Raw genomic sequence first — 26785 nt, 5'->3', positions numbered from 1 at the left:
TATGATTATTATTATTATTTTTATGATTAAGCACAAATTCATCATAAAGTGACATTTCTAACCTGAACAGATGCACTGAATAGAGTACCAATAAAACATCTCAGCCAATAAAATTACTTATTTTGACACATCCCATAATACAATTTTCACTTATTAAATTATCCAATATTTCTGATGGACTAAATGTCCAAGTCAGTTTTATTCCTAATCTAAGACCTTTGTTTTCTCTTGTGTAGTGACATTATGAACAATAAAGTTTTCTATCAGCATCCTAATCTGATGAGAGCTCTGGGGATGCATGAGACCGTCATGGAAGTTATGGTGAATGTCCTTGGTGCTAGAGAATCTAAGGTAATCATAATAACATCAAGTACTTGCAGTGATTATCAGCTTCTGCGTTCATTATGGTTGTAAAATGTCAACTACATAATTGAACCACTCAAATTAGAACTTAATCATTGCATTAAGTGCAGTGTTTTGATTTATTCACTTCCATGAGGTGCACTGTTAACTCTTATCCTCTGGCCTCATTAAGGAAATCATGTTTCCTAAGATGGTTGCGCACTGCTGTCGTTTCCTTTGTTATTTCTGTCGAATCAGTCGGCATAATCAGAGGGCCATGTTTGATCATCTCAGCTACCTGCTGGACAACAGTAATGTTGGACTTGGTATGTTTATCCTAATACTGATATGGTTAAACCTCAACCTGAACATTTCTAAGGAAGTAGACTAAAGCAAATGTGATTTTTTTTTTTATCAGCTTCTCCCTCAATGAGAGGATCAACTCCTCTGGATGTGGCGGCTGCTTCTGTCATGGACAACAATGAACTGGCGCTTGCTCTTACAGAGGGAGATCTGGAGAAAGTAAGTCTCACTGACTGATTCTTTTATCTCTCTTCTACATTACTTCTGACTTTTGGTGATATTGAGCTGTCTGTACTGGTTTTTCATTTGTACAGGTGGTGCAGTATTTGGGAGGCTGTGGTTTGCGTAGTTGTGCTCTGCTGGTCTCCAAAGGATACCCAGATATTGGTTGGAATCCTGTAGAGGGAGAACGTTACCTGGACTTCCTGCGTTTTGCAGTATTTTGCAATGGTAATGAGCAGTTCCTGAATCCTGACCTAGTGAAACCTATTTAAACACCTCTGGTTGGTTTTGATTAGTTATTCTCCTCATACAGGTGAGAGTGTTGAGGAGAACGCCTATGTGGTAGTGAGGCTTCTGATTCGCCGACCTGAATGCTTTGGCCCCGCCCTTCGAGGGGAGGGGGGAAATGGTCTTTTAGCAACTATTGAGGAAGCCATCAGAATTTCCCACCTGCAGGATGGAACCAGTGCAGCCAGTACACACAGTTCCAACCGGACGCTGTGAGTGTTACGTTTCGAATTTTATCCTGTCTTATCCATTCTCGCTCATGCCCATGTCTCATTCTGACCTGTACTTCTAGTGACACGCTTGATGATGAAGATGATGATGTCATTCACATGGGACACTCCATAATGACCTTCTACTCTGCTCTCATTGATCTGTTGGGTCGTTGTGCCCCTGAGATGCATGTAAGTGTTTCAGGAAACCCACTGGGCAAGCTAGATAAGAGCCTCGTAATGTGCTTGAAGGATTTAGTTGGAAAAGGCTTATTGGTTTTATCTCCTTTTAAGGCAAAGTCAGTTTTCATTAAAGGTTTGAAAGGTTCTTCAAGGTTTGCTAATGGGCGTCTCTGTTGTGTGTGAATATGACCTGCAGCTCATAGAAGCGGGGAAAGGTGAGGCCATTCGGATCAGGGCAATCTTGAGGTCTCTCGTTCCCAGAGAGGATCTGGAGGGAATCATCAATATTCCTTTTAGTTTACCACTTGTAAACACAGGTGCGTATGAGTGTGTGCGTCTGTTGACTTGTGAACTCGGGTAAAATATACATTCATGACGTAAAAATAATTATTTTCCTGACTATTGATTTATCTTTCTAAATGTATTTGATTATTAAAAACTTAAATCAGTGTAATGAGAGAGAGTCTGAGCTCAGTTTTTAAATAAACTAAGTAAATTTAGTTTGGAGCTGCTGGCAAAGATGTGTAGTAGGGTATTTTATGTCTAAAAGGGATTCATTGGTGGTTGAAAATATTTTGTGCTTGCTATACTCAGATGATCTAGTGGTGGAGCCTGACATGTCTCGGATATTTTGTCCGGATCACAAAGCAGCCATGGTGCTGTTTTTGGACCGGGTTTATGGAGTTCAGGACCAGCAGTTTTTGCTGCGTCTACTGGAGAATGGTTTCCTGCTGGACCTGCAAGCGGCTGTTAACATGGATGCTGTAAGTGAGAAGATGTTGAATGTTGGAAAAGTTCACCCAAATTTGAATACTGTCATTATGTCTTTTCAAACCGATATGACCTTTTTTGACCCATGTGACCTTTTCTTCCGTGAAACACAAAAGGAATTTTAGCTGAATCTCTGTGGTGCCTTTTTCCATAGTGTGCAAATAAGTGGGGATGGAATTCTTGATCTCCAAAAATGTCATAATTTAATTTAATTTTTAAATTTTTAGGCATTTAGCAGACACTTTTATCCAAAGTGACTTACAAATGAGGAATAAAACATAATCAAAGCAGTTGAACTCATGCACTATATTCCAAGTCTTTTAAAGTCAAACAATTGTTTTGTGCAAGGAATAAATCTGAAATTTAAGTCTTTTATTTACTGAAAATCTTGAGTTTGTGGAGTCTGAGCCCCCTAATTAAGGTTTGAATCCCGCAGTGGACGCCAAAATAAAGGTTATGGGGGTCTTACAGGCTTGCAGTTTTAATTTGACATATTCCAACAGTGTTCTCTGTTCTACATGTTTCATCAGCTCTGTCTGAATGCAACATAAAAAGAAAATATGATTTCAACCACCCCTAAAACAGGCCACACCGTTGATGTATGGCTCTTGGAGTTGCAAAACTGAAGAGATTACCAAAACACAGAAGTCACATTGCCAAAAGTTTGGGGTTAAACATTTTTTTTAGAAAGAAGAAATTAATACTTTTATTCAGAAAGGATGCTTCAAATTGACAGTAAAGGCATTTATAATGTTAAAAAAATATTTCTGTTTTCAAATAAATGATGTTCTTTTGAACTTTCCATTCATCAATGAATCCTGAAAAATGAATCACGATTCCACAAGAATATTAAGCAGCATATTAACTGTTTTCAACATTGATGATAATAAATGTTTCTTGAGCACCAAATTGGCATATTAGAATGAATTCTGAATGATCATGTGACACTGAAGACTGGTAATGGTTGCTGAAAAATCAGCTTTGTATATATAGATATGTTTTCCCTCTTTGCAGACGGGGTTAGGTGGAACAGATATGGCACTGGCCCTTAATCGATACATATGTGTGGCTGTGCTGCCATTGCTGAGTAAGTATTCCTCTCTGCTGTGTGACTCCTCTTCACTGCGGACTGGGCTGGTGGATGAGCTCCTGCAGGGTGTCTACAGCCTCTCTAAAGCCAGAGGACTGACCAAGGCCCAGAGAGATGCTATCCAGGACTGTCTGCTGGCAGTGTGCGGGTGAGGATGTTCGATTTTGCTTTTTTTGGATTGATTTTATTATAGAGTAAAAGCCATGAATGGCACGGTTACAATAGTGAATGCTTTAAAAAAGTTCTGCAAATAATAGACCATTAGAGTGGAAGTCATTGTATCTTTGTCTGCCTGTTCTTGCTCTTTTAGAACTGACGAATATTTTAAGATCAGATATTAAGAAACAAATCCATATTGTATAGGTCTGTTTATTTATAACCCGTTATCATTTATTTATAACAATTTTGTTCCCACAGAAAACTGAATCCCTCCATGTTGCAGTCTCTGCTGCAGAATCTTGTGTTTGACGTCCCTCAACTATCAGAAAACTCCAAGATGCCACTCAAGGTCTAAAGAAAAAACATTCAATTTATAAAATATAAAATTATCTTTTCCTAAAGCAATTCTGCTTATCACTGTGGTTGCTTCTTCCAGCTGTTGACCAATCATTATGAGCAGAGCAGGAAGTACTACTGTCGGAATGATGGATGGTGTGGCTTTGGCTGTGCCTCAGAGGAAGAACTTCGTCTGACCAGAAAGCTGTTTTGGGGGATATTCAGTGCTCTTGCCAAAAAAGTGAGAAAAGACAGAACATCTCCATTTCAAACCAAGTGACTACACAATTAATTTCTCCAAAAGAGTGTTTAATTATTTTAATAAACTGGATATTTTTTTAGGATAGGGTGTCTGGTTTTTTATGCTTCAAACTGTTCGAATTTCATTTTGAATTGCACAATCAAAATGTTCGCTTTTCAATCTCGTCCACAGTCTTACGATCCAGACCTATTCAAACTGGCCCTGGGTTGTCTCAGTGCAGTTGCCGGGGCGATTCCTCCTGACCACCTTGACCCGAGCTGCACAGGAGGACAAGAGAGACACTCGACGATGGATTCAGAGAGACGGTTTTGTCCTCGACCCCTGGACACCTCAAAGTAAGACTTCTATAGACTTGAAGGTCCATAACACATCCTAAACCAGCTGAAACAGACCCGCTTGAGCTGGATGTAATGGACTAATTTGCACTGAGATCTTCTGAGAACCTCTGAGATCAGCACTAATCTCAAACGTTCACTTAATCATCTTCTGAAAAGTGAAGTGTGAATGGCTGTTTATTGGATATACAAGTTCACTTCATCTGTTTCTGAAAAGTGTAGTGTGAATGACTGTTTATTCGATATGCAGTAAATAATAATCCAGTTTTTTCATGCATTTATAGTATGACAATCCCAGAGATGCTTGAGTTTGTGGTGAACAAATACGCTGAACATACACATGAGAAATGGTCCCTGGAAAAGGTAAGAAGTTTCGTATTACAGGTGTTTGCTTGAGAATATAAACGTGGAAACTTTGGGAATTCTGTAGTTTTAAAGCTATTTGTGTTTGATAATTCTTTTCTAGTTTGGTAACGGTTGGGTTTATGGAGAACAGTTTTCTGAGAGTGCTAAAGTTCATCCACTCCTAAAACCTTACAGAGCTCTGTCTGAGAAGGTAGCAAACTCTCCTCATACACAAAACATGTAGACACATTACAAATAACAACATCAGATATTCCGAATTTTTAAGAGAAATCAGAAAAAAGCAACATGCAGTTTATCATGCAAGTTCACTGTCACACAGTGAGGTTGCTCTGTATTTTAGGATAAAGAAGGTTATCGAGGGGTCATTAAAGAGACAGTGAAATGCATGCTGGTCTTGGGATGGACTATTGAGAGAACCAATGATGGGGAGTCACAAGGCTTTCACAACCCAGCTCGGAGGATTTCACAGTCTGGCAAGGTAATGGACACCTTCACGGAGAACTGCAAAGCTCTGATGAAGAATGTGTGATATTGTGCTTTCTCTGTGTTTTTCTGTCCATTATTCCTTAATTTTCAAATTTTAGTTTTTTGAGTAAATCCATCAAGGGCGCCGCTACAGTTACTGGGCCCCTGGCGCCCTCCATCGTCGGGCCATTAGAATCATCCTAACCCCCGCCTTACGGTGCCCCTGGCGCCCATAATGAGACCGTATCATTGCTTTAATTTGCAAAAAATACATTTCATTTGAAGAAGACATGATGAAGCATGTGCATTTAAATGGTGCTGGTCCATGCTTGGAGCATTAGAAAAGATTAAATATATCCATTAATGCTTAAACATGTTTCCAAAATCCTCCCTGAAAATCTCAACACAGACTAAATGTGTAGAAGTGATTTAGTGATTCAGCAACATTTAGTGATGTTGCTTCAGCTTTTTTTAAACCGTAAGAACAATATTAATAAGCATTTAATAAGCATTTCAGCAGACCAATAATGTGTTGTTTTTGTTTTCCACTTTGACCACTGTGCATCAAGGCAAATTCTTTCTGCATAAATTGTACTGACAGCTGTTTTGTATTGCACATGGCACAAAGCGATAGGGATTCAGAATAGACTATCTGTGCTCGCCAAGACTGGATTAACAGCTCTTAGGCTTTTAAAAGACATTGCTTATTCAGAGAACATGGGATGCATTCATGGCATGCGCTTCGGTTTGACAAATGCTTGATATCAAACCAGATAAATGCATTGTGTTTCTTTGGAGAACATAAATTGTATTTTGTCTTTTAATAGCTGTCTTTTGAAGGAGCTTCCACATTCAGTCCAAAGCCTGTGGATACCAGCAGTGTCACTCTGACCTGGGATCAGTATGTAAGCAGCTTCAATTAATTCCATATAATATAAACCAGTCCAACAGGGACCAAAGAGGAGATTACACCATTAACCATTGATTACTGCTTTTATTTGAGTAACTTTTATAGAATAGCTTTTTGAAAATGTTCAAATTCAAGTTGGCCAAATAACAGAACGTATTTTAGAAGTCATTTTAGAAATGGCCTCATATACTGTCTATATACCACCAGCCAGCTTTGTACATTAACAGGATTAAAAATAACTGCACTTTCAATCTGGTATTGAAGGCCATGGCAGAGCGGTTGGCTGAGAATTATCATCACATCTGGGCAGCCAGGAAACTACAGGAACTGGAGAGTAAAGGTGTGTCTTACAGATGGGCCGCTGTGAGAAATGATACAGTGAATTAAATTAGGGATCCTGCAGCCACCTGCGTATTACAGTGAAACAAAACACTGTGAAATAGGAATACTGGGTGTAAGGTGTGTGTGGAAGAGGTGTGGATGTACATTGTACTCGTGTGTGTGTATATACACTACCATTCAGAAATTTGGAATAAGAATAAAAAAAAAGAAATAAATATAAATTAAATTGAATCGACAGTAAAGGCATTTATAATGTTACAAAGGATTTCTATTTCAAATAAATGCTGTTCTGTAAATCTTTCTATTCTTCAAATAATTAACAAATGTACCACAAATGCTTTCAACACTGACAATAATAAGAAAGATTTATTGAGCTGCAAATCAGCAATGATTGTTGAAGGATCAAGTGATTCTATTTGAAGGATCAAGTGAGACTGGAATAATGACTGCTGAAAATTAAGCGTTGCCATTACAGGAATAAATTACTTTTAAAATTGTATTAAAATAGAAAAACAATTATTTTATGTTGTAACAATATTTCACAAAACTATTGCTTTTACTATATTTTGATTAAATAAATGCAATAAAAGCACACAAAACTTCACATTAAGAAATCATACAGACCACAAACTCTTGGGTAGTGTAGTGTACTACAGTGGTATAGGCAATGAAATATATTTACTGTAAGCTATTCTTAACCTTTGATATTGCTATTTGCACTCATATTTTTCAATATTTTTTATAAACTAATAATGCTGCAAAATAATCACCAGTGGCACCCTGAAGTGTTTTTCTCTAGTGCTATAATAACCTGCTGTACACTATCCTGCTTATTACAAAATATCAAAGAAATTTAATTTAAAACTATTGCAGAGAGCTTTGTAATATGCACTAACTACTAAGGCAACAAACTAAGTGCAGGAATTAATTTAATAACTGTCACCAGTTTAATTAATTATAATGCATTGCTTATATACAGTTTAACTCCTTTAACAATGGGAATTGCCTCAAAGCCAAAATGGACCAGAATCTTTTGAGCTGTTAATACTGATGCTGTTTTTGTCCAGGAGGGGGCAGTCACCATCTGCTTGTACCGTACGATGCTCTGAGCGTTAAAGACAAGAGTCGAGTCAGAGACAAAGCTCAAGATGTTCTCAAGTTCTTCCACATCAATGGGTACTCAGTGAGGAGGTGAGGATGCTTTCCTGCTACTGGATACTAGAATGAGCATCATGCCTTTGAAGTGTTCATTTCATTTTCACTGACTGGATTTTCACTGCACAGGAACAGAAAGGTGGCAGATGCTGATTCCCCAGCGACTGTGAGCCGCTTCGCTTATGGCCTGCTACAGCAAGCCCTCTGTCTCACTGAGCAAGCCCAGGAGCAGTTACTAGAGCTAGGTTAGACACACACACATTCCCCTGTTCTTCCATCTGTCTTTTTATATAACTGCCCTGTAATTTCAAGGCCTTACTAATCTGAAAGAGGTGTTAAAAAGAAAGTTTACACAAAAGTTAAAATTCTGTTATCAATCGTCCTCATGCCTTTCCAAATCCTAATGCAAAAAAGTTACCATAGCTCATTTTTATATAATCAAATGGGTTGTAGACAGATGCTGTCAAGCTCAAAAAAAAAAAAAAATCACAGTAGTCTTGAAGCCATATAATAAATATCAAATTACTAGCTCTCATATTAAATCTTCTTTAAAAGCATTCATAGAGCCAATGTTGATATTCAAATATGAACGTTATGTTCAATATGTAGACATGTGAATCAGTCATTTTTAACTACAACTATTAAAAATAGTTTTAACCAAGTTGAAGTACTAAAATTATTACAAATAAAACTGAAATAAATATAAAGCTAAATAGAAATATACAAAAATAGGAAAAATGACAAAAGCCTAATTATTGAAAATTAAACTACTAATAATTACTAAAGTTAAAATGAAAGTTGAAAATATGAAAATAAAAACTAATTAAAATATAAATTGATAGTATAATAGTATATGAAACTACTAAAATAACTGGTGTAAATGAGATTTGAGAGCTAAGATTTTAAGATTTTTTTGTGAATAAAACATTTTTTGGGCAAACTATTCCTTAAAAGGATCATAATATCAGTTAATTTCAACTGTCGTCTCATTTGTCTGATGCATGTGAAAACCTTGCATTGAAATCTGTTAATCAACTTGTATGATAAATGTATTTTGTTTTGTGTTTTGCAGAGGTTGCTCAGACTCGAGGGCAGATTAACAGGGCTGAGAAAGTTCCCCATGAACAACAAATTCATTTCTTTATTAAGGTCAGTTATCTTTACTGCAGGTCAGACAACACTGAAATCTATGAGAATTCATCACAGCATAGCAGCTAACTGAGTCAGGATGACAGACCTATTTAAATAACTGCCTGATTTGATCTCCAAAGAATTATCCAAATGAAATGGATTTTTGGATACTTTTTAAGACACTGCAGATGTGTATTTTGTGTATTGGGATTGTTTATTGTATCTTAAGTGGTAACCAAGAGAACGTCTCCGCTTGTTCAAAGCTTTGGGATAAACATTTACATGTTTTTGTAATTGAACCACAGTGGTCATGGTAAATTTGTGTAGTTGCAGATAATTACAGCTTTGTATTGTTTGTCCAAACGGACATCTCTGTGGGTCATGTCATTGCTGATCCCATAATTGATTAGACGTCATGTTTTGCTATCCATCCCTGTTCTGAGACAATTTGCTGCCTTGCTGTTTAAAAGTCTTTCATTCCCACATGAAGATCAATAACAACGGTCAGCAGTTCCCTGACCTCCTCAACTATCAATCTCGTTATTGTGCACTAAAAATCTTCACTTCAAAATTAAATGTTCAAAATGAACATTTCTTCAGTTGGTGACTGTTGTTTTATTCAAGCCTCTTTTTCTTTCTGTCCCAGGTTGTATTGCCACTATTAGATCAATACTTCAAAAATCACTATCCCTACTTCCTCTCCACTACGTGTTCACTTAGAGATGGCTGCCAGTCCACCAATAAAGAAAAAGAGATGGCCACAAGGTAATTTGTGATGACAGACTGCTATTACATTTGCATGTGATTATGTGAGTCGGGTTTTTCTTACATAAGTCAGCGGTCCTCAGTAACTTTATAAAAGCTGTGTTATTTTACATTGAGTGGGTTCCCTTATGGGTGTTAAGACCACATGACCAGATAAATACTACTCAGTTTAACACCCATCATTTGAAAGCTTTAGCTCATGGAATAAATCATGGGTGACAGAGCATTTATGCAACAGTAAATAAAAACTTGCATGATTGTGCATCCAAGCCATTTGGTGTAGCATATCACTTTATTTATCACTTTATTGAGCACTTTATTTTTTGCACTTTGTATTAAAAAGAAGATTGCTAGCATATCAGCATGTAATCCTTTTTGGATACACAGCAAATTAATTTGAAGTATTGAGTTTTTACTCTTTTTGAAAGAATTCATTTGTGACTTGAAAACATGTAATAAACCTGTAATAAATATCTGAAAATGCAAAAATGTTTAGGAGACAGAAAATATAATTCACTCTGTAAAAAAAACTACACAAAGATGGAGAAATGTGTGTGTGTGTGTGCGTACACACATATGGCTGATTGCATGTCTGTGTCTCCATGTTCACCTTTGCTACTGTCATTATATATTTTCAGTTCCATCTGTCTTGTTTTTTCCCATTCATTTCTCTCATTCTTTCTCTTACATTCATCCTCTCTCCTGTTATTTTCTAGTTTATTCTGTAAACTCGGAGCTCTAGCCAGACGCAGAATCTCTCTGTTTGGTAAGGGTTGGTGTCTTTTTCTTCATACTCTTTTGTATCTTTCTTTTTTGTTTGCAATAAAAATCTGCTTGATTATTTATCTAGAAACACTTTTAATTTAGAGGCACTTGGTATTCATCTCATGCACTCTCAGCATTATCCACAGCCATTGTTCACTCACCCCGGTCTTGTAGTGCTGAGGGGAATGCTTACATACCTCATTAATTTTATTAACCCACCCTCCCTTGAAAACATAAATCAGGAGCTGGTGCTTTTTACTGGCTGGATTACATTGAGCTCAATGCCATGTTTCCTCTTAGGAAATGATGCCCTTGCTTTGGTGAGCTGCCTACAAATCCTGGCACAGTCCCTGGATGGAAGGTAGTTAATGCTACACTGCATCTTCAGTGCAGTGATATAGAAGAAAATGTGAAATTATGTGTAGGTCCTTCACTGTGGGGGACCTTTTTGTCTACTGATCATTTGTGACTCTGGACCACAAAACCAGTCATAAGGGTACATTTTTTGAAATTGAGATCTATACATCATCTGAAAACTGAATAAGCTTTCCTTTGATGTATGGTTTGTTAGGATAGGACAATATTTGGCCGAGATACAACTATTTGAAAATCTGGAATCTGAGGGTGCAAAAACATCAAAATATGGAGAAAATCACCTTTAAAGTTGTCCAAATGAAGTCCTTAGCAATGCATATTACTAATCAAAAGTTCAGTTTTGGTATATTTACGGTAGGAATATTACAAAATATATTCATGGAAAATGATCTTTACTTAATATCCTAGTGATTTTTAGCATAAAATAATTTTTTTTTATTTTGACCCAGACAATGTATTGTTGGCTTTTGCTACAAATATACCCCAGCGACTTAAGACTGGTTTTGTGGTCCAGGGTCACATTTGAGAAATCTGTAAATGATTAGTGAAGTTAATACATCAAATAAACAGTAAATTGTGTAATGTTTAAACATGGAATAATAGATTTAAAAATCAGAATTAAAAAGTAAAAAAGAATCAATTGATAAAAACAGGCAAAAATGTATATTTTATACTTTGTATTTAACAAAATACTAAAATATATACAAATACATTTCAACTATTCCAGCTAAATATTCAGAGGCAACTAAAACTAAGCCATTCATTCCATTGATGGCAGTTTGGAGGAAATATTCTGGAAAACCAGTTAGAAACTGGTTATTAGGTTTCATTTTGATGAATTGTTGCAGAAATTATACACTTCTACTTGATATATATATATATATATAGCAAAGAATTCTGAAAAAAAGTATCATGTTTTCCAAATTAAGATGTTTTCAGCATTGATAATAATAAATGTTTCTTAAGAACCAAATCAGCATATTAGAATGATTTCTGAAGGATCATGTGACTCTGAAGACTTGAGTAATGGCTGCTGAAAATTCAAATAAATGCAGCCATGTGAGTGTAAAAGCCTTTTTCTAAGGTCATTCTAATTTTTCTGTAATTGTCTAGGATGTTATTGAAAACCACTAACGAATCCGTCAGGCTGTCGCTGTGGTCGTTCTTTGAAGGTTCGGCAGAAGACCTCGAGCTAACAGTAGATAATGTGACCTGGGATGAGTATGGACTGAACCGAGCCCAAGGCAGGGGAGACAGTGAGGTCATAACGTACACCACCACCGCCCTGATCCCAGTGCTCTCCGCTCTATTCCTGCACGACGCCCAGAGGCAGCACGGAGGGGGACTGATCGGTAAGAGAGAACGAAAGCGGGCGGAATGGATGGAAGAAACAGCAGCAGCTAATTGGGTGAATAATGAATAGATTAGTGTGTCCTATGATGAATGAACAGATGGAGGGAAAATAAATGGAGGTTGTGGAAAGGCAGTGGAAAAATATTCACAAAGGTTTTGGGTTGAGCAGATCACTTCCCTTTCCAGTTACCTCTGTTTTGCCAATTAGAGCGGCACTTGATTTCATGTCTGCACAGGATTCAGCCCTGTGTTTGACCCCTCTTATGTTTGATCATGGGCATGTGTGTCTGGGTTTATATTTTAGTAGGCAATGTGCAGTTAAGGCATAAAGAATTGCAAAACACTTTAAACCGGCCTCTCTTCTGAATTGACTATTCTCAAAAAGGCCTCTATGCAATGACAAATCTCTTTAGGTTCAACTCAAATGTGCATTCAGTAATGTTTTATACTGTTTTGCACCAGATCCAAAGGAGTTGATTGTGAGAAAACATTCACTGTTTCTTCCAACGGCATTTGGTATTCGTTCACATTCTCTGTGACCAGAGAATTTTCCTCTTGATCATGACCTTATATTACTTCTATAAACAATCATCTTCACAAGTGTACTGGCCAATCGAGCCTTGCCGTGGCGCGTTCCATAACCTCTAGCAGCTCATCATACGCAGGGCAGGAGGATTGAGAAGGCTCAGCCTCAGCTTCTTCGCTCCCCTCATCCATTTCCTGCTCTTTCTGGGCTGGGCCCAGCAGAGCACTGGCCCCCGGATCGGATGATGTCAGGGACAAAACCTCATCGTCCGGCGGCTGTCTCTCGCCCGCCGCTGACGAGCGCAAGAGGGAAAACCCCCCTTCGAGCTCCTCGGCCAGATCCACCTGCGATCCCCACGAGCTCATTCTCCTCCGTGCTTCAGCAGCGGCTGGTCCTGAACCGCGGGGAGCAGATGGCTGCCCCTCTTTACTCGAAAAGAGGGACACACGAGAGCGGAGCTTTTTCACCGAAAAACGCTCGCAGTGCGCGCAGCCTGCCCCCTCGAGGGCATCGCGCGCGTGCTCTTCGCCCAAACAAACAACGCATAGATCGTGCGAGTCATCGGGTGTTAAATAGCGATGACATGGGTACACACACCTTCTAAACGTCCTACTAGTGCTCGCCATAATAAAAGGAAAAGCTCTTACTTTTGCTTTAGAATGCACGCTTCAAACAGAACGGTCAGTGACGACGAAGAAACCGAATGATGTGTGCTACCGGCGCCTATTTTATAGTCGCACCGGTAGTGACGTCATGGCTGTCGCCGGCCAACGAGTTGGTGTTATTTCAATGTATGCTTCAGACACGGGTCACGACGAGGCGTCCCCCATAGCGACCCCTAGAGGACGCAGTTCGAAGTTCCACGAAAGGGAACACTGTTTGCTCCACACTGCAGGACGGCAGCAGGCTTCTTTGCGATAAGAGCACTTTTGTAGAACAGCAGCATCATGTGTTGAATCATTCATACTGTACATTTTTGCTCTGTATGAACTCATTACCATTTAATTAGAAAAAATTTCACCCCTTTTACTCCTCTTTTGCAATTCAACTGTATTATGAATAAATCTCACACGCAGTTGGGATGAATCGTAGTAGAATCAGTTTTTTATTTGCTCTGAACTTCAAAGATGCAAGAGTTCTTGCAAAAACGCTAGAAGAAAATATATATATATATTTTTTTAAATATATGATTTATTTTTTTTCTTTCAGTGGATGAAGTGCACTCCTGTTGCTACATGATCCTCAGCTGTCTATACATTCTTGGCACCTGCAGTGGTACATTCATTGAGAGGTAACACTCTATCACACTCAAAAATGAAAATCCTGTCAGTATTTGCTATCATGTTGTTTCAAACCCATGCTTTTATTTTTGTTGTTGGGAACACAAGGAATGGAGCTTTTTTTGTCTTATTCTATGCCTGTCAATTCCAAAAAAATCATCATAAATGCACCTTTAAAGGGTCTATACTACTCTTGCACTATATTGCAAGTCTTCTAAGGTCATATGATGGGACATACTGGTATTTACTCTACTGATCAAAATGTTTTTCAAGAATTCTTTTATGATTACCATGCCAGGAATTATTTAATTAAAATACAGAAAACAGTAAAATTGAGAACTAAAAATATCAATTTAAACTTAAACAATTTACAATTTACAATTTTCTATTTAGACACATTGTGTATTTGATATATAATTAATTTTAACATGTAATTAAACTGCTGATACTACTGCGGGACCTTATATATGAATACTTGGATAGGTGTCGTATTCCCATAGGTTGATGGGGATCAGCTGAGAGTCAGCTGATGCGAGCTTGACTAACGTGACCTGCCAGAACTGACGCTACGCTAGATTTTGGGCAGACATGATGACAAGGACATTTATTTTAGGGTGAACCAACCCTTTAACAAATGTGTTGTTCTTAGCAAATTGTGTTAATTAGGGTGTTTGACTCTTATTATTTTATTACTTATTGTTCAGTTTGTCCTTATGAGACTTGTATGCTCCATAGTTATTAGCTCATGTCTAGGTTTATAGTTCATCTGCCGATCAGCCTTTATCTTTGTTTTGATAGGCAGAGGTCGGTCTTGGGAGAGTGTCTGGCTGCTTTATCTGCAGCCTTCCCTGTGTGTTTCTTGGAGCTGACTGACCTTCATTCCCTCTCCGACACTATGAGTAATGAAGAGAGTGAAGGTAAAGGCAAGAAAAGTTCAATAAAACACAAAAACGTGAACACACTCACGTTGCCTCATGCTATTTTTCCTCATGGATTTTGGTGTGGTCTTTCTAGCCGGCAGAGCCTGTAGGCTCCTCCCCACTTTGCAGGAGGCTTTCTCAGAGGTTGAAGAGCTCGCAGAGGCAGGATCAGCGGCCCGTCATGCCCTTTTGACAAAGGTCACTGAGGTGACGCTTCCTCTGCTGTGTAGTTATGTCTCTCGCTGGGGGGAAGCTGATAACCAAGCATCCCAGGAGGGCCACTTTTCTTGTGTCACACCCCAGCATGCTAATGCCCTACTGGGTCACATCCTCTCCATCATCCACGCCCATCTGGGGACCGCAGACAGTGCTTGGATGAAACGCCTCGCAGGTAAGCTGGTCCCTCTAGAGAAGTGAATTATTAGATTATGGGGATTTTAATGTGTTGTTGAAGCACTTATTTTAGAAAACCAACAGAAGTGCATTACAAATTTTGTGATTGTAATGAATTCCAATTTACAGTGGAAGGTACAAATATAACCACGAATGCCATAAAGAGCAGAGTATTTCTTTTAGTATTTGGCCAGCCTCTCATCAGCCAGGCAGAGCCACACCTCCTGAAGAGCCACTTCCTGCCTTTGATGGAAAAGTTGAGGAAGAGGGCGGAGTCAGTTCTCCTGGAAGAAGAGCACTTGAAGACAGCGGGGCATGGCGATGTCTCAGAGCAGGAGTTAGACATCCAGGAAAGGTTTACTGTGTTGGTCCAAGATATCTACTCATTTTACCCTTTACTCATTCCATTTATAGACCTCCACAGGTGAGAAACTGTGCCGTATTCAACCTGTTTTCAGTTTAAAATTCACTATTGGTTAATCTATTTGTGTTTGGTATCATTAGAATGAGTTGGCTGAGAGAGGTGGAAGCAGATGCTGAGAAGCTTTTCTCCCTCGTAGCTGAAGTCTTCATTTTTTGGGCTAAATCTCATGTGAGCAACTCCCAGTCATATTTATGAAGATTTAATATCTAATATTTACTCTACTCCTTTTAAAGGGGTCATATAATGCAGTATAATAAGTCAAAGAAAATCTGAAAATGTCCTGAAAAATGTGCATCTTTTGAAGCTAAAATGGACGGAGCCCCACACATGACACATGAGAGAAAAAATAGATATTGTGGTCACGGATTAGGAATTACGATTTATTAAATGATAGCCACATTTTAGTAATTAATTGCCTTCATTTAGTGCAGTCGTGGCCACATTGTAGTCATTTGTTCCCTTGTTTTTGTTTAACTGAGGCCACAAATGAACTAAATTGAAACAAATTAAACAAATTAGTACAACATGGCTGTGATTCAACTAAAACGAGGGAAAAATTAATCGAAGTTGGCCATGAATTAATAAATAGTTTGAATATATTTGTGGTCACAATATATTTTTTTCTTGCCATGTGCAGGGCTCCAAAAACATTTAAAATATATTCATTCCAAAATATTTAATTTTCTGCCATTAGAAATCCAGCGCACAGCATATATGGTCACCCACATTTACGTCAATGATGCCTGTTTGAACACTAAATTCAAATAACGTAATAAGAAAGAATGATATTATAATTCTTTGTCTGACTAATGTTATAAAATGATGTCAGGGAAAAAATCAAATGATAAAACACACACAAATTGTGAATGTCCCCTTTGTATAATCTAGCTCTAAAAATGTACTTTATTATTTTTATGGTAAATGTTTATTTTTCGGGTTACATTTTTTTATTTATTGATTTGTACCCTTTTGGCATTCATTAAACATTTTTAAACTTTTGTCTTTTACACACTTGTTTTTGTTTAGAATTTCAAATGGGAAGAACAGAACTTTGTTGTTCAAAATGAAATAAACAACATGACTTTCCTGGTGAACAGCAGCAAAAGCAGGATGTATAAGGTCTCTTCATTTCACTAATACTGTATTACTTGTTTTGAGCACATTCAGTTTTTCCCTTCATTAACTCTCTAAATGACCATGTAATACATTTTGCTTTCTAGTTCCTCTCAATCCTGACCAAGTTTGCTTTGTCCTAATTTTTTACACTCTTCTTTGAAAAGAAATTCATCTTTGGCCTGTAATCTTAGAGGCCTGCAGGGACTTTAATAAACACCCAAGACATTACTCAACCCAAATATGCTGTTCAATAATATTGAATGAATCTAAATTGTATGATTTTCCATTAGGGAGGGGTGTGCATCCAGGAGAGGAGAAAGGAGAAGAGGAAGGGTGATTGTTACTCCACACACACCTCTCTCATTTTGGCGGCACCAAAAAAACTCCTCTCGGTTGCCATGAATGGATGTTGCCATGGCTATCAGGGCCTGGCCACTCATGCCAAAAGCCGTTTCTCTCAGGTACATCTGTAATGACAATGTTTGCAAAATCCATCCATTCCTCATCTTGAAAATATTGTAATTCTTTTTCCTGACACCTGAAACATTCATCTGCTTCTAGAGGGACACAGAGGATGAGGTCAGAGCGTACATTCGCAGCAACCTGCAACAGGTGAGCCAGAAGACAACTTGTGAAAGAGCCGATAAAGTCCTGTGAAAATTCTATTTGAGCCTCCTTACCTGGCTTTTCTTTTTTCTTTTTGCCAGGATCTGTGTGAATACTCAATAGATCCCCTCAGTGTTGAGAGGATCTTAAGCATCGCTCGTGTTCTTTTCCATCTGGATCAGGTTAGACTGGGAATGAATTACTACAAATGATTGCTAATGATAATTGATGGCACATATTGTATATAAATACATTCAAACATGAACCAGTGCAGTTCATTTTTTTGTTCAGTTCAGATTTTTGTATGGTTCTTTTATAGTAAATGGTTTACATAAAGATGTGTTTCTGTCAGGTGGAGCGCCCTCAGAAGACGAAGAGGGCAGTGTGGCATAGGATGTTGTCTAAGCAGAGGAAACGGGCTGTAGTTGCTTGTTTGAGAATGGTTCCTTTGTACAATCTCCCCAGGTTTGCTGCAAAGAGAGTTATGACAAGTCCATTTACTCCTCATATTGCATTATGAATTACCCAAGTTATAAAAGCTGAAGGCAGCCGAAATACTTGTGAATTGCAACGTTGTTGAACTAACTCCAATAAAGAGGACATTCTGTCATATTCCTTATGTTTCATTGGGCTGAAACCAATATTAATTACTAGCTTTTAACATGAAATTGGTCTTTTTCTGCAGGCACAGAGCGGTGAACCTTTTCCTGCAGGGTTATGAGAGAGTCTGGCTGAAGGCAGAGCGTGACTCACCTGAGGACAGACTAATTGAGGATTTGGCTGTGAGTGTGTTTCTGATTGGCTGTGTTCCCCAGTTGAGCTGTTTAATCATGACGTATGTGTAGCCCAACCTGGGGTACGTTTCCCAAAAGCAACTAAGTTCTGTCATTACCAATAGAGTTCATTGGAGCTTACCACCATAGTTAGCTAACGATGCTTTTGGGAAACGCACCCCTGGAAGACTAATTCACCGCAGGTTCCCTTGGGAGTTTTTGTAATGGGTTTTTTGAATAGCAGTTTTCAATTTATGAGTGCCATTAATATTACCACAATGATGTAAGTTTATGTACTCGACAGATCTACAAAAAAAATTTTAAGCAGCACAATTGTTTTCAACATTGATAATAATAATCTGTTTCTTAAGCCTCAAATCAGCATATTAGAATGACTTCTGAAGGATCGTGTTACACTGGAAACTATATTATAATGGCTGCTGAAAATTCAGCTTTGCCATCACAGGAATATATTACATTTGAAAATATATTAAAATAGAAAACAGTTATATTAAATTGTAATAATATTTCACAAAATTACAGTTTTTTTTTTTTTACTGTATGTTTGATCAAATAAATGCAGCACTGGTGAGCTAAAGAGACTTACGAAACCTTACCGATCCAAAACGTTTGAACAGTAGCGTAACTGTTTAATTTATGTTGTAGAACAAAATGGGACAGTCTCTTCTACTAATGTGAACCACAAATTGTAGGAATACATAGAAAATTCCAGATAGAACCCAAGGCTATATATGAGCTTTTTTTGATTTTATAGTAATAGGAATACTTTTATACCCATCAGAAAGCAACTGATGTAGAGATCCTAAAGGAGGGAGCGGAGCAGAGAAACAACATCGATCCACTCCGTCAGCTTATCAATCTCTTCAGTCAAACTGCCTTGACTGAGAGGAGGTTTGTATGTGTGTGTTTGAGTGTGATTGATTCATGCATTTGTTTTGCGTTTGCATGTAGATCAAGGCTAACCATTTTAAACATAATTTTAGCAAGTATTTCAGCTCTGTCTACAATGGAAGCAACCTAACCAACTTGTTTCATATAAGACCCACGGGATATTTGGCTAGAACTGTTGATTGCAATTAACAAGTCATTAAGCTAACAAATCAGGAAAAATATTATGTATCACACGCAAATATTGGTTGAAACTGTGCATTTTAATTTAGAACTGTTTTCTATCAATATATTTACTAAAAAGTATATGTATATTCAATTGCCTTTTTATATGTGATATGTAAAATCTTTAACGCTGCCTTAAATTTTGGTTTTTCCATTGGAGCCGTGCCTGAAAATGATAAAGTTGTGAAACATATCTTAACCCTCCTGGTTCACTCTTGTCACTTGTATCTACAGTAAGCTTGAGGATGATGACCAGTACATGTGCTATGCTGACATCATGGCCAAGGTAAGAAGCTCTGCTAGGACATTCTGAGCAAAATCTTTCCTTTTTGCCACAAAACACATGCAGCGTTCGAGCTAAACTGTAATTCTGCATTGCAGAGTTGTCAAAGTGAGGAAGACCAGGATGAAGATGGCCTGAAGTCATTTGAGGTGAGCAATGGAAATGAAGGGAATCTGAGTTGTTACTGATTTAATTGTAGGAGAAAAGTCTGAGGATGCTGACACAGTTATGTACTGTATTTGGGTTCATTAATTACGTAATCAATGATTGACTTCAGGAATAATATACTTGAGAAACAGTTGGTATGTTTTATTTCTTAGTGAATTGAATGAGTTACTAATTAATTGTCTTAGGAAAAAGAGATGGAAAAGCAGAGGCTGCTGTATCAGCAGGCCCGACTTCATGAACGCGGAGCTGCTGAGATGGTCTTACAGAACCTCAGCGCCAGCACAGGTATCAGTCAAAACAAGGGGGTCCATGGAGAAAAAGCAAGATTTTTATTTTTATTTATTTATTTTATTATTATTTTTTTGTTGCCAAAAATGTCCCAGTGAACATATTAGGATATTAACTGAATTTGTTTAACAGTAATTCTTACATCTATCGAAATTGATATTACTGTTTCGTATTACTGTTACTGTTTCATCATGAGATTACTAAAATATTTTTATTCCTTTGACAACCCTATTTTTTAACAAAAAAGTTTTTTTAAATATGTACTGTATATATAAAATATTATTATAAATTATTATAAAGTAACACAAAAAAATATATATATATTTTTAAATCAACTTTCTCACACCATATAAATGTATCACTATACATGAAAATATATTATATATAAACTATATAGACAGTATTTTTATAATGTTTATGAAAGAAGTTTTATGCTCAACAAGGCTGCATTTATTTAATCAAAAATGCAGTTAAGACTATAATATTGCAAAATATTATTACAATTGAAAATTACTGTTTTCTATTAGAATATTTCAAAATGTAATTTATTCTTGTGATGGCAAAGCTGAATTTTCAGCAGCTATTACTCTACATGTGAGTGTCAAATGATCCTTCAGAAATCATGCTGAGTTATGCTGATTTGGAGTTCAAGAAAAATTCGTATTTTTATCAATTTTGAAAATAGTTCTGCTTAATATTTTTGTGGAAACTGTAAACATTTTTTCAGGATTCTCTGATGAATAAAATTTTAAATGAACAGCATTTATCGGAAATAGAACCTTATAAATGTTTTTGCTGTCATTTTGATAAATTTAATGCAACTTTCCTTAATACAAGTATTCTTTTTTTTTCTTCTTTCATTAAATTTTAGAAAAATGGTCCCTCATAGGGGGATCATCATATTTGGGGGTTGTTGGCATCAAAAAGATTGAAAACCCCTGGTGTAAGACACAGGTCACCATTCATATCTTTATCCTGATATCTTGAGTCAGCTGCATATGACTTTTATTATTGTCAGTGCTCAAATGTTATGCTGTTAAGTTGGATGTGATATTTGAACCAGGTGATATGGGGCCTATGGTAGCAGCCACATTAAAGCTGGGCATTGCAATCCTGAATGGAGGAAACACGTCTGTCCAGCAGGTAGGTTTGAAAAGGTCAGGCTGGATTACAGATATGTTTGGGCGATAACGCAACACCCCCAAAATTTTGACATTTGCCACCAAAACCAACTTTTATATAACAACTTCATGTTCAATCTCTCTGTTGTTGAATTCTCCCTAGAAAATGCTGGATTACCTGCGACAGAAGAGAGACGTGGGCTTCTTTCACAGTCTGGTCGGCTTAATGCAGTCTTGCAGGTTCAGCTGTTATTTGCTAATGCATTGTGAGACATTTCCCTGACAGAAAGCAGCTGCTCAAACCACCTAAAAGTGGAGAAATGCTTTGTTCACTCATTTATCGCCGTCACCCTGCTCCTGTGTTCAATTTCAAAGTTACTTGGTATAATCAAGAGAAAAGAACATCGTTTTACATCACTTTTTTCCCTTTCAATCTGTTCCTTTGCTGTGATTGGAAGTGTCTGTTGAGTGTCTGTGTTAGTTTGTATTTTAAAAAGAAGAGGACTGTGGTTTTGATGTTGCTGTTGTAATTCTGTGTGTCACAGCGTGCTGGATTTGAACGCATTTGAGAGGCAGATCAAAGCGGAGAGTTTAGGAGTGGGTGCTGAGGACAATTCAGGTACATCCCCGACATCCACAACAAAGTGCTTTGAAAAACGAATGTGCCTATCAGAAGAGGCAGATATTTTCTTTTTATTGACATTGATTTGCCTGTACTGCATTTTGCTTTCTTCTCTCTCTTTCTCAGGCGATAGAGTAATGGCAGATGAACAGCTGACCTGTGATCTTTTCCGATTCCTTCAGCTTCTTTGTGAAGGCCATAATACTGGTTAGAACAAACATAATGCTTTTAGTTTTTGTTTAATAGTGCAAGGTTCTTTTGTACTATGTCTATCAAAGTCAACAGGTGATGTGGAATATGCTTAAAATACTCAAAATGCTTTCTCCTATCCAACTTTAACCATACTATAAGTAAGCCATTTGTAGACTGATTTCCCTAAAGAGTGCATACACTGTAGTCCTACAAAACCATGGTCCATCATATCAGCAGCTGGCTCAAGCAATGGCAGTATGGGAATTATTCTACCTTCAAAAGTTGGGGGTCGGCAAGATGTTTTTAAGAGAAATACTTTTATTCAGCAAGGATGCATTAAATGGATCAAAAGTGATAGTTTAGAAATGTATGATGTTACAAAATTTCAAATGTTCACAAAAATATTAAGCAATACAGCTGTGTTAAACATTGATAATAATGTTTCTTGAGTGCCAAATCAGTATATTAGAATGATTTCTGAATGATGATGTGACACTGAAGACTGGAGTAATTAACAGCTGCTGAAAATTCAGTTATATTCAGTAATATTACATTTTAAAGAATTTTTTAATTGTAATGATGTTTTACAATATTACTGATTTACTGTATTTTTACTGTATTTATATATTAGTTTACATATCTGCACACTCTGAATCACAAAGTATTGTGAGTAAGCAGACAAGTATGTAAGTAAAAAAGTAAATAAATACATAAATAATTTTCAAATGATATTGTTTTTTAAAACCAAGTTCAAGCATTTAAGAGCCTTTAAATCAGGTTTTTAAGATGAGAAATTCAGTCAAGTGTTTGATTGGCAGTGTAAATCAAATCCAGGTGAGACGTCTAACAGTATTTGCATGTATTTATAAGTGGATTTTATTGTATTCGGAACTTGACATGTTTGAAATATCACCAATAAGCAAAAACCACCGTTGGCAGCATTGGAAGCCCACTGGTGCACTGCAGCTGCAGGCTAGCAACCAAAACATGTTTATTGTTTTGTTTTGTATCGTCAAAAAGAAAATGAATCCACAACATTGCAAAAGGAAAAACAGTCTGTACATTCTGAATGTAAGATTAATGAAATCGTTGGATTATTTATTATTGAGCTCTATTTTGCACATATTAATCTTAAACAGCATCAATATTCTTGTCTATTTTTGTAAAAACTGGAGACTGAAATTTCCCCCACAGACTTCCAGAACTACCTGCGGACTCAAACTGGAAACAACACAACGGTCAACATCATCATCTCCACTGTGGACTATCTGCTCAGGGTTCAGGCAAGTCCAATGAACATTTTTAATTTTGCCTGTCTGTAATATACATGAAAAGGAATGAAAAATGCATGTTTGCTGCTGTAAGTGGTTTGAGAGTTTCAGAACCAGATGGAGAAGGGCCCAAAACAGTGAGACAGAGCTTGTCGCCAAATAATATTTCCATAAACCATTCACTGCTGACAGGCCACCTCCATTTTGTTTGTCTGATACTGAGAATGATGGATGGCCTCATATCTACAGGAGTCCATCAGTGATTTCTACTGGTATTATTCAGGGAAGGATGTGATTGATGAGCGTGGTCAGCACAACTTCTCCAAAGCCATCAGCGTGGCCAAGCAGGTGTTCAACACACTCACTGAATACATTCAGGTAAATGCACATAAGGAAATTAAAATGTGCTTTGTCAAATTGTAGAGATACTGACTAATATTTGATAACTGTATGTCCTAAGATTCTGTTATTCTCTCCTTTTTAATATTTTATTTCAAATAAATGCATCTCAGAGGCCAAATGCCACACCTGCTGTGTCTGTCTTTGTTCACACACCACAATGTGGTGTTTTTATGTTGTGAAGCAACTAGTTTCACTAATATCAATTACATTTTTAATTGCCTAATTTAGGGTCCGTGTACAGGAAACCAGCAGAGTTTGGCCCACAGTCGTCTGTGGGACGCTGTAGTTGGCTTCCTCCATGTGTTTGCCCATATGCAAATGAAGCTTTCTCAGGTTAGTCTATAGACAAACTACTTTAAATCTTATGTGCTAATTTATTCATTGCAAAGAAAAATGTAGGAAACTCAAGGGAATAAAAGAAAGTAAAGAATGGTGTTTTGCGTTTGCAGGATTCTAGCCAAATAGAGCTGCTGAAGGCTTTGATGGACTTACAAAAAGACATGGTGGTAATGCTGCTTTCTATGCTTGAAGGTAGGAGAATCTTATTTTTAATGCTTTTCCATGCACTTCTTCTTTTGCTTCTTAGAAATGTGGCATTGTTGATTTTCCAATCAATGTTAATATACTAATATCAGTATACCGAGTCTGTTTTACATTTTGTTGGATACACAAACAGAATTGTGCTTGTTTTCATACCAACTGTGAAACTGTATTGGCATCCATATGACTGGAAGCCCACCTTTGCACCAACCAAATTCCGAAGTCCGCTCCAAAAGCTGTAGTGTGAACGAGTCTAAGTGTCCTGCAGTCATTTTGAGCACGTCAAGTCACCTTTATTTTTATAGTGCTTTGTTTCAAAGCAGCTTCACAGTATTTTAAACAGGAAAGTAACAGAATAACTGATGCAAAATTTAAAAATGATGCAAATCTAAAATTCTGCAATAATAGACAATAGTGTTATTATTCAGCTCCAGTCAGTTCAGTGTTGGTTCAGTTCAGTAACTGTGTAAAGTTAATCAATTATGAAACAAGTTCAATTCAGTGATAAGCAACTCCACTAAAGACATACATAAATATGTCTTTGTGTTTCTAGGAAATGTAGTGAATGGGACCATTGGCAAACAGATGGTAGATATGCTAGTAGAATCATCCAGCAATGTGGAGATGATCCTCAAGTTCTTTGATATGTTCCTCAAACTCAAAGACCTCACGTCATCCGAATCCTTTCGTGAATACGACCCAGACGGCAGAGGGCTCATTACCAAAAAGGACTTCCACCGAGCCATGGAAGGTTTCAAGCACTACTCTCAATCAGAGATCCAGTTCCTGTTATCCTGTGCAGAGATGGCGGAAAGCGAGCTTCTGGATTACCCAGACTTTGTGACACGATTTCATGAACCGGCCAAAGATATTGGCTTTAACGTGGCTGTTCTTCTGACCAATCTGTCCGAACACATGCCAAATGATGGCCGCTTGCAGAGTTTCCTAGAGCTGGCGGACAGCGTGCTTAAGTATTTCCATCCTCACCTGGGAAGGATCGAAATCCTTGGCAGCGGGAAACGGATCGAAAGGGTCTACTTTGAGATCAGCGAATCCAGCCGGACACAGTGGGAGAAACCACAGGTATTAAGCAATCATTTGCTTATGTGCTTTTGTGGTCTACTAATGTGTGTCTTATACGAATGCGTGTTCTCAATGATTCAGGTGAAGGAGAGCAAACGGCAGTTCATCTTTGATGTTGTGAATAAGGGCGGAGAGAAGGAAAAGATGGAGCTATTTGTCAACTTCTGTGAAGACACCATCTTTGAAATGCAGCTTGCTGCACAACTATCTGGTTCAGAGAGTGGAGAGGAACTGAAAGCAAAGGATGACAAGGTGGAGAAGAATGAAAACCTTACTGAAGATAACAGGATGACCAAAGACTTGAGATGGTTTTCCATAAGGAACATCGGAAAACACTTAAAAGGGATAACCATTAGGAGTATCATCTCAGTGATGTTCTCTTTCTTCCACAATGCTCTGTTGTTTATCACTCGTGCCTTTTTAGGTCTGGTTTGGTTCTTCCTTTATCTGCTCTACCACATCTTCTTGAGTGGATGGATTATTGACGTGGCTAAAGAAATGAAACTGGCTGACCTTTTAGGTGACCTTCGGGATCCTACCATGGTTGAGACCATAGGGTTTGGAGAAGGGGTGGTTAGAGAGAATAATACGTGTCATACACGTGCCTTTTCTTCTCGCGGTGATCTTAGAGGGATGAGTCTGGATCTGTCTGCAGTGTCCAGGGACCCACAGCTTCTCACAGATATTTTCGGCTTGTGTTTGAAGAAGGAAGGAGAAAAGTACACACTGTCAAGCAGAGACCAACATGGCAGTCTGGATGGATTTCTAAACACGTCCAAATATCAGGTCAATAGTCTTGAGTATACCATTGTCAGCTTACAAAAGTATAAAAGATTTCAAGTCTTTTAAATAGTTTATGAAGTTGACATTTATGTCTAATTGGACATTTATTTTAACATTTGTGGACATTTGTGTCCACTTTGAAAATTTTTGTCCAATAAATTCACATTTATGTATACATGTGTTCAATAAGCAAATGTGTCCACTTTGAGCATTTGTGTCCAACCAGCCAACATTTTTGTCCCTTTAGTCTCTGTCCATTTATGTCATTTACTGTATGTCTTTTTTGTTAACGTTACAAACAGGTGGACATCTGTGAGGAGAATTTTCACGAGGCGCAAGAGGAGGATTCAGAGACTAAGAAAGCTTTGTAAGTGCTCCAGACTGGGGAGAGATAAAACTCTGAAAACAGGAAATACTGCTGTTTTAACAGGGCATAACGCTGATTTTTAGCTTTCAAGTGTATCATTACTCTACCCCACGGGAAGCTCAGGGAACATACTGTATGAAGAGATCTTTGAATTTTCTCGATTGTACCCTTGAGTACAAAGGATGTTCAGGCCCTGCACAATTCAAAGGGTGTGAAAATAAAATATTATTGAAAGTTGGGAATTACTGTTACTCCCACAGAAGATTAACAAATACTTCACATTTAATAACAATTCAATTACTTTTGACAGGATGACTTGTTAGATGGTATGAATCAAAAACATACACCCTGACCAGTGTAGTCTGA

General features: G+C 37.6%; 1 protein-coding gene across 1 annotated transcript in view; it reads left to right on the top strand.

Moving 5' to 3' along the window:
* Positions 1-26785, top strand: part of ryr2b (ryanodine receptor 2b (cardiac)) — a 49765-nt gene that overhangs the window by 16955 nt on the left and 6025 nt on the right. Inside the window, 50 exon segments of the mRNA XM_016566439.1 lie at positions 237-351; positions 536-668; positions 761-864; positions 960-1095; positions 1181-1367; positions 1448-1556; positions 1744-1864; positions 2142-2311; positions 3333-3556; positions 3826-3916; positions 4004-4144; positions 4337-4500; positions 4785-4863; positions 4967-5056; positions 5207-5344; positions 6159-6236; positions 6506-6581; positions 7651-7774; positions 7868-7983; positions 8811-8887; positions 9516-9634; positions 10351-10400; positions 10700-10760; positions 11888-12126; positions 13863-13944; positions 14732-14865; positions 14948-15244; positions 15430-15670; positions 15751-15838; positions 16697-16789; positions 17077-17247; positions 17348-17391; positions 17436-17597; positions 17738-17857; positions 18078-18180; positions 18998-19077; positions 19534-19585; positions 19681-19731; positions 19936-20035; positions 21102-21181; positions 21323-21399; positions 21705-21778; positions 21908-21988; positions 23168-23256; positions 23494-23622; positions 23875-23979; positions 24096-24177; positions 24740-25269; positions 25351-26055; positions 26355-26419. Coding sequence (XP_016421925.1) covers positions 237-351; positions 536-668; positions 761-864; positions 960-1095; positions 1181-1367; positions 1448-1556; positions 1744-1864; positions 2142-2311; positions 3333-3556; positions 3826-3916; positions 4004-4144; positions 4337-4500; positions 4785-4863; positions 4967-5056; positions 5207-5344; positions 6159-6236; positions 6506-6581; positions 7651-7774; positions 7868-7983; positions 8811-8887; positions 9516-9634; positions 10351-10400; positions 10700-10760; positions 11888-12126; positions 13863-13944; positions 14732-14865; positions 14948-15244; positions 15430-15670; positions 15751-15838; positions 16697-16789; positions 17077-17247; positions 17348-17391; positions 17436-17597; positions 17738-17857; positions 18078-18180; positions 18998-19077; positions 19534-19585; positions 19681-19731; positions 19936-20035; positions 21102-21181; positions 21323-21399; positions 21705-21778; positions 21908-21988; positions 23168-23256; positions 23494-23622; positions 23875-23979; positions 24096-24177; positions 24740-25269; positions 25351-26055; positions 26355-26419 — 6777 coding nt within the window.

This window comes from Sinocyclocheilus rhinocerous, unplaced genomic scaffold (genome assembly GCF_001515625.1).
Source record: "Sinocyclocheilus rhinocerous isolate Xijiao unplaced genomic scaffold, SAMN03320098_v1.1 scaffold392, whole genome shotgun sequence".
Lineage (NCBI taxonomy): Eukaryota > Metazoa > Chordata > Actinopteri > Cypriniformes > Cyprinidae > Sinocyclocheilus > Sinocyclocheilus rhinocerous.
The sequence above is the reverse complement of the archived record's forward strand: the minus strand, read 5'-3'. Positions and strand labels throughout refer to the sequence as shown.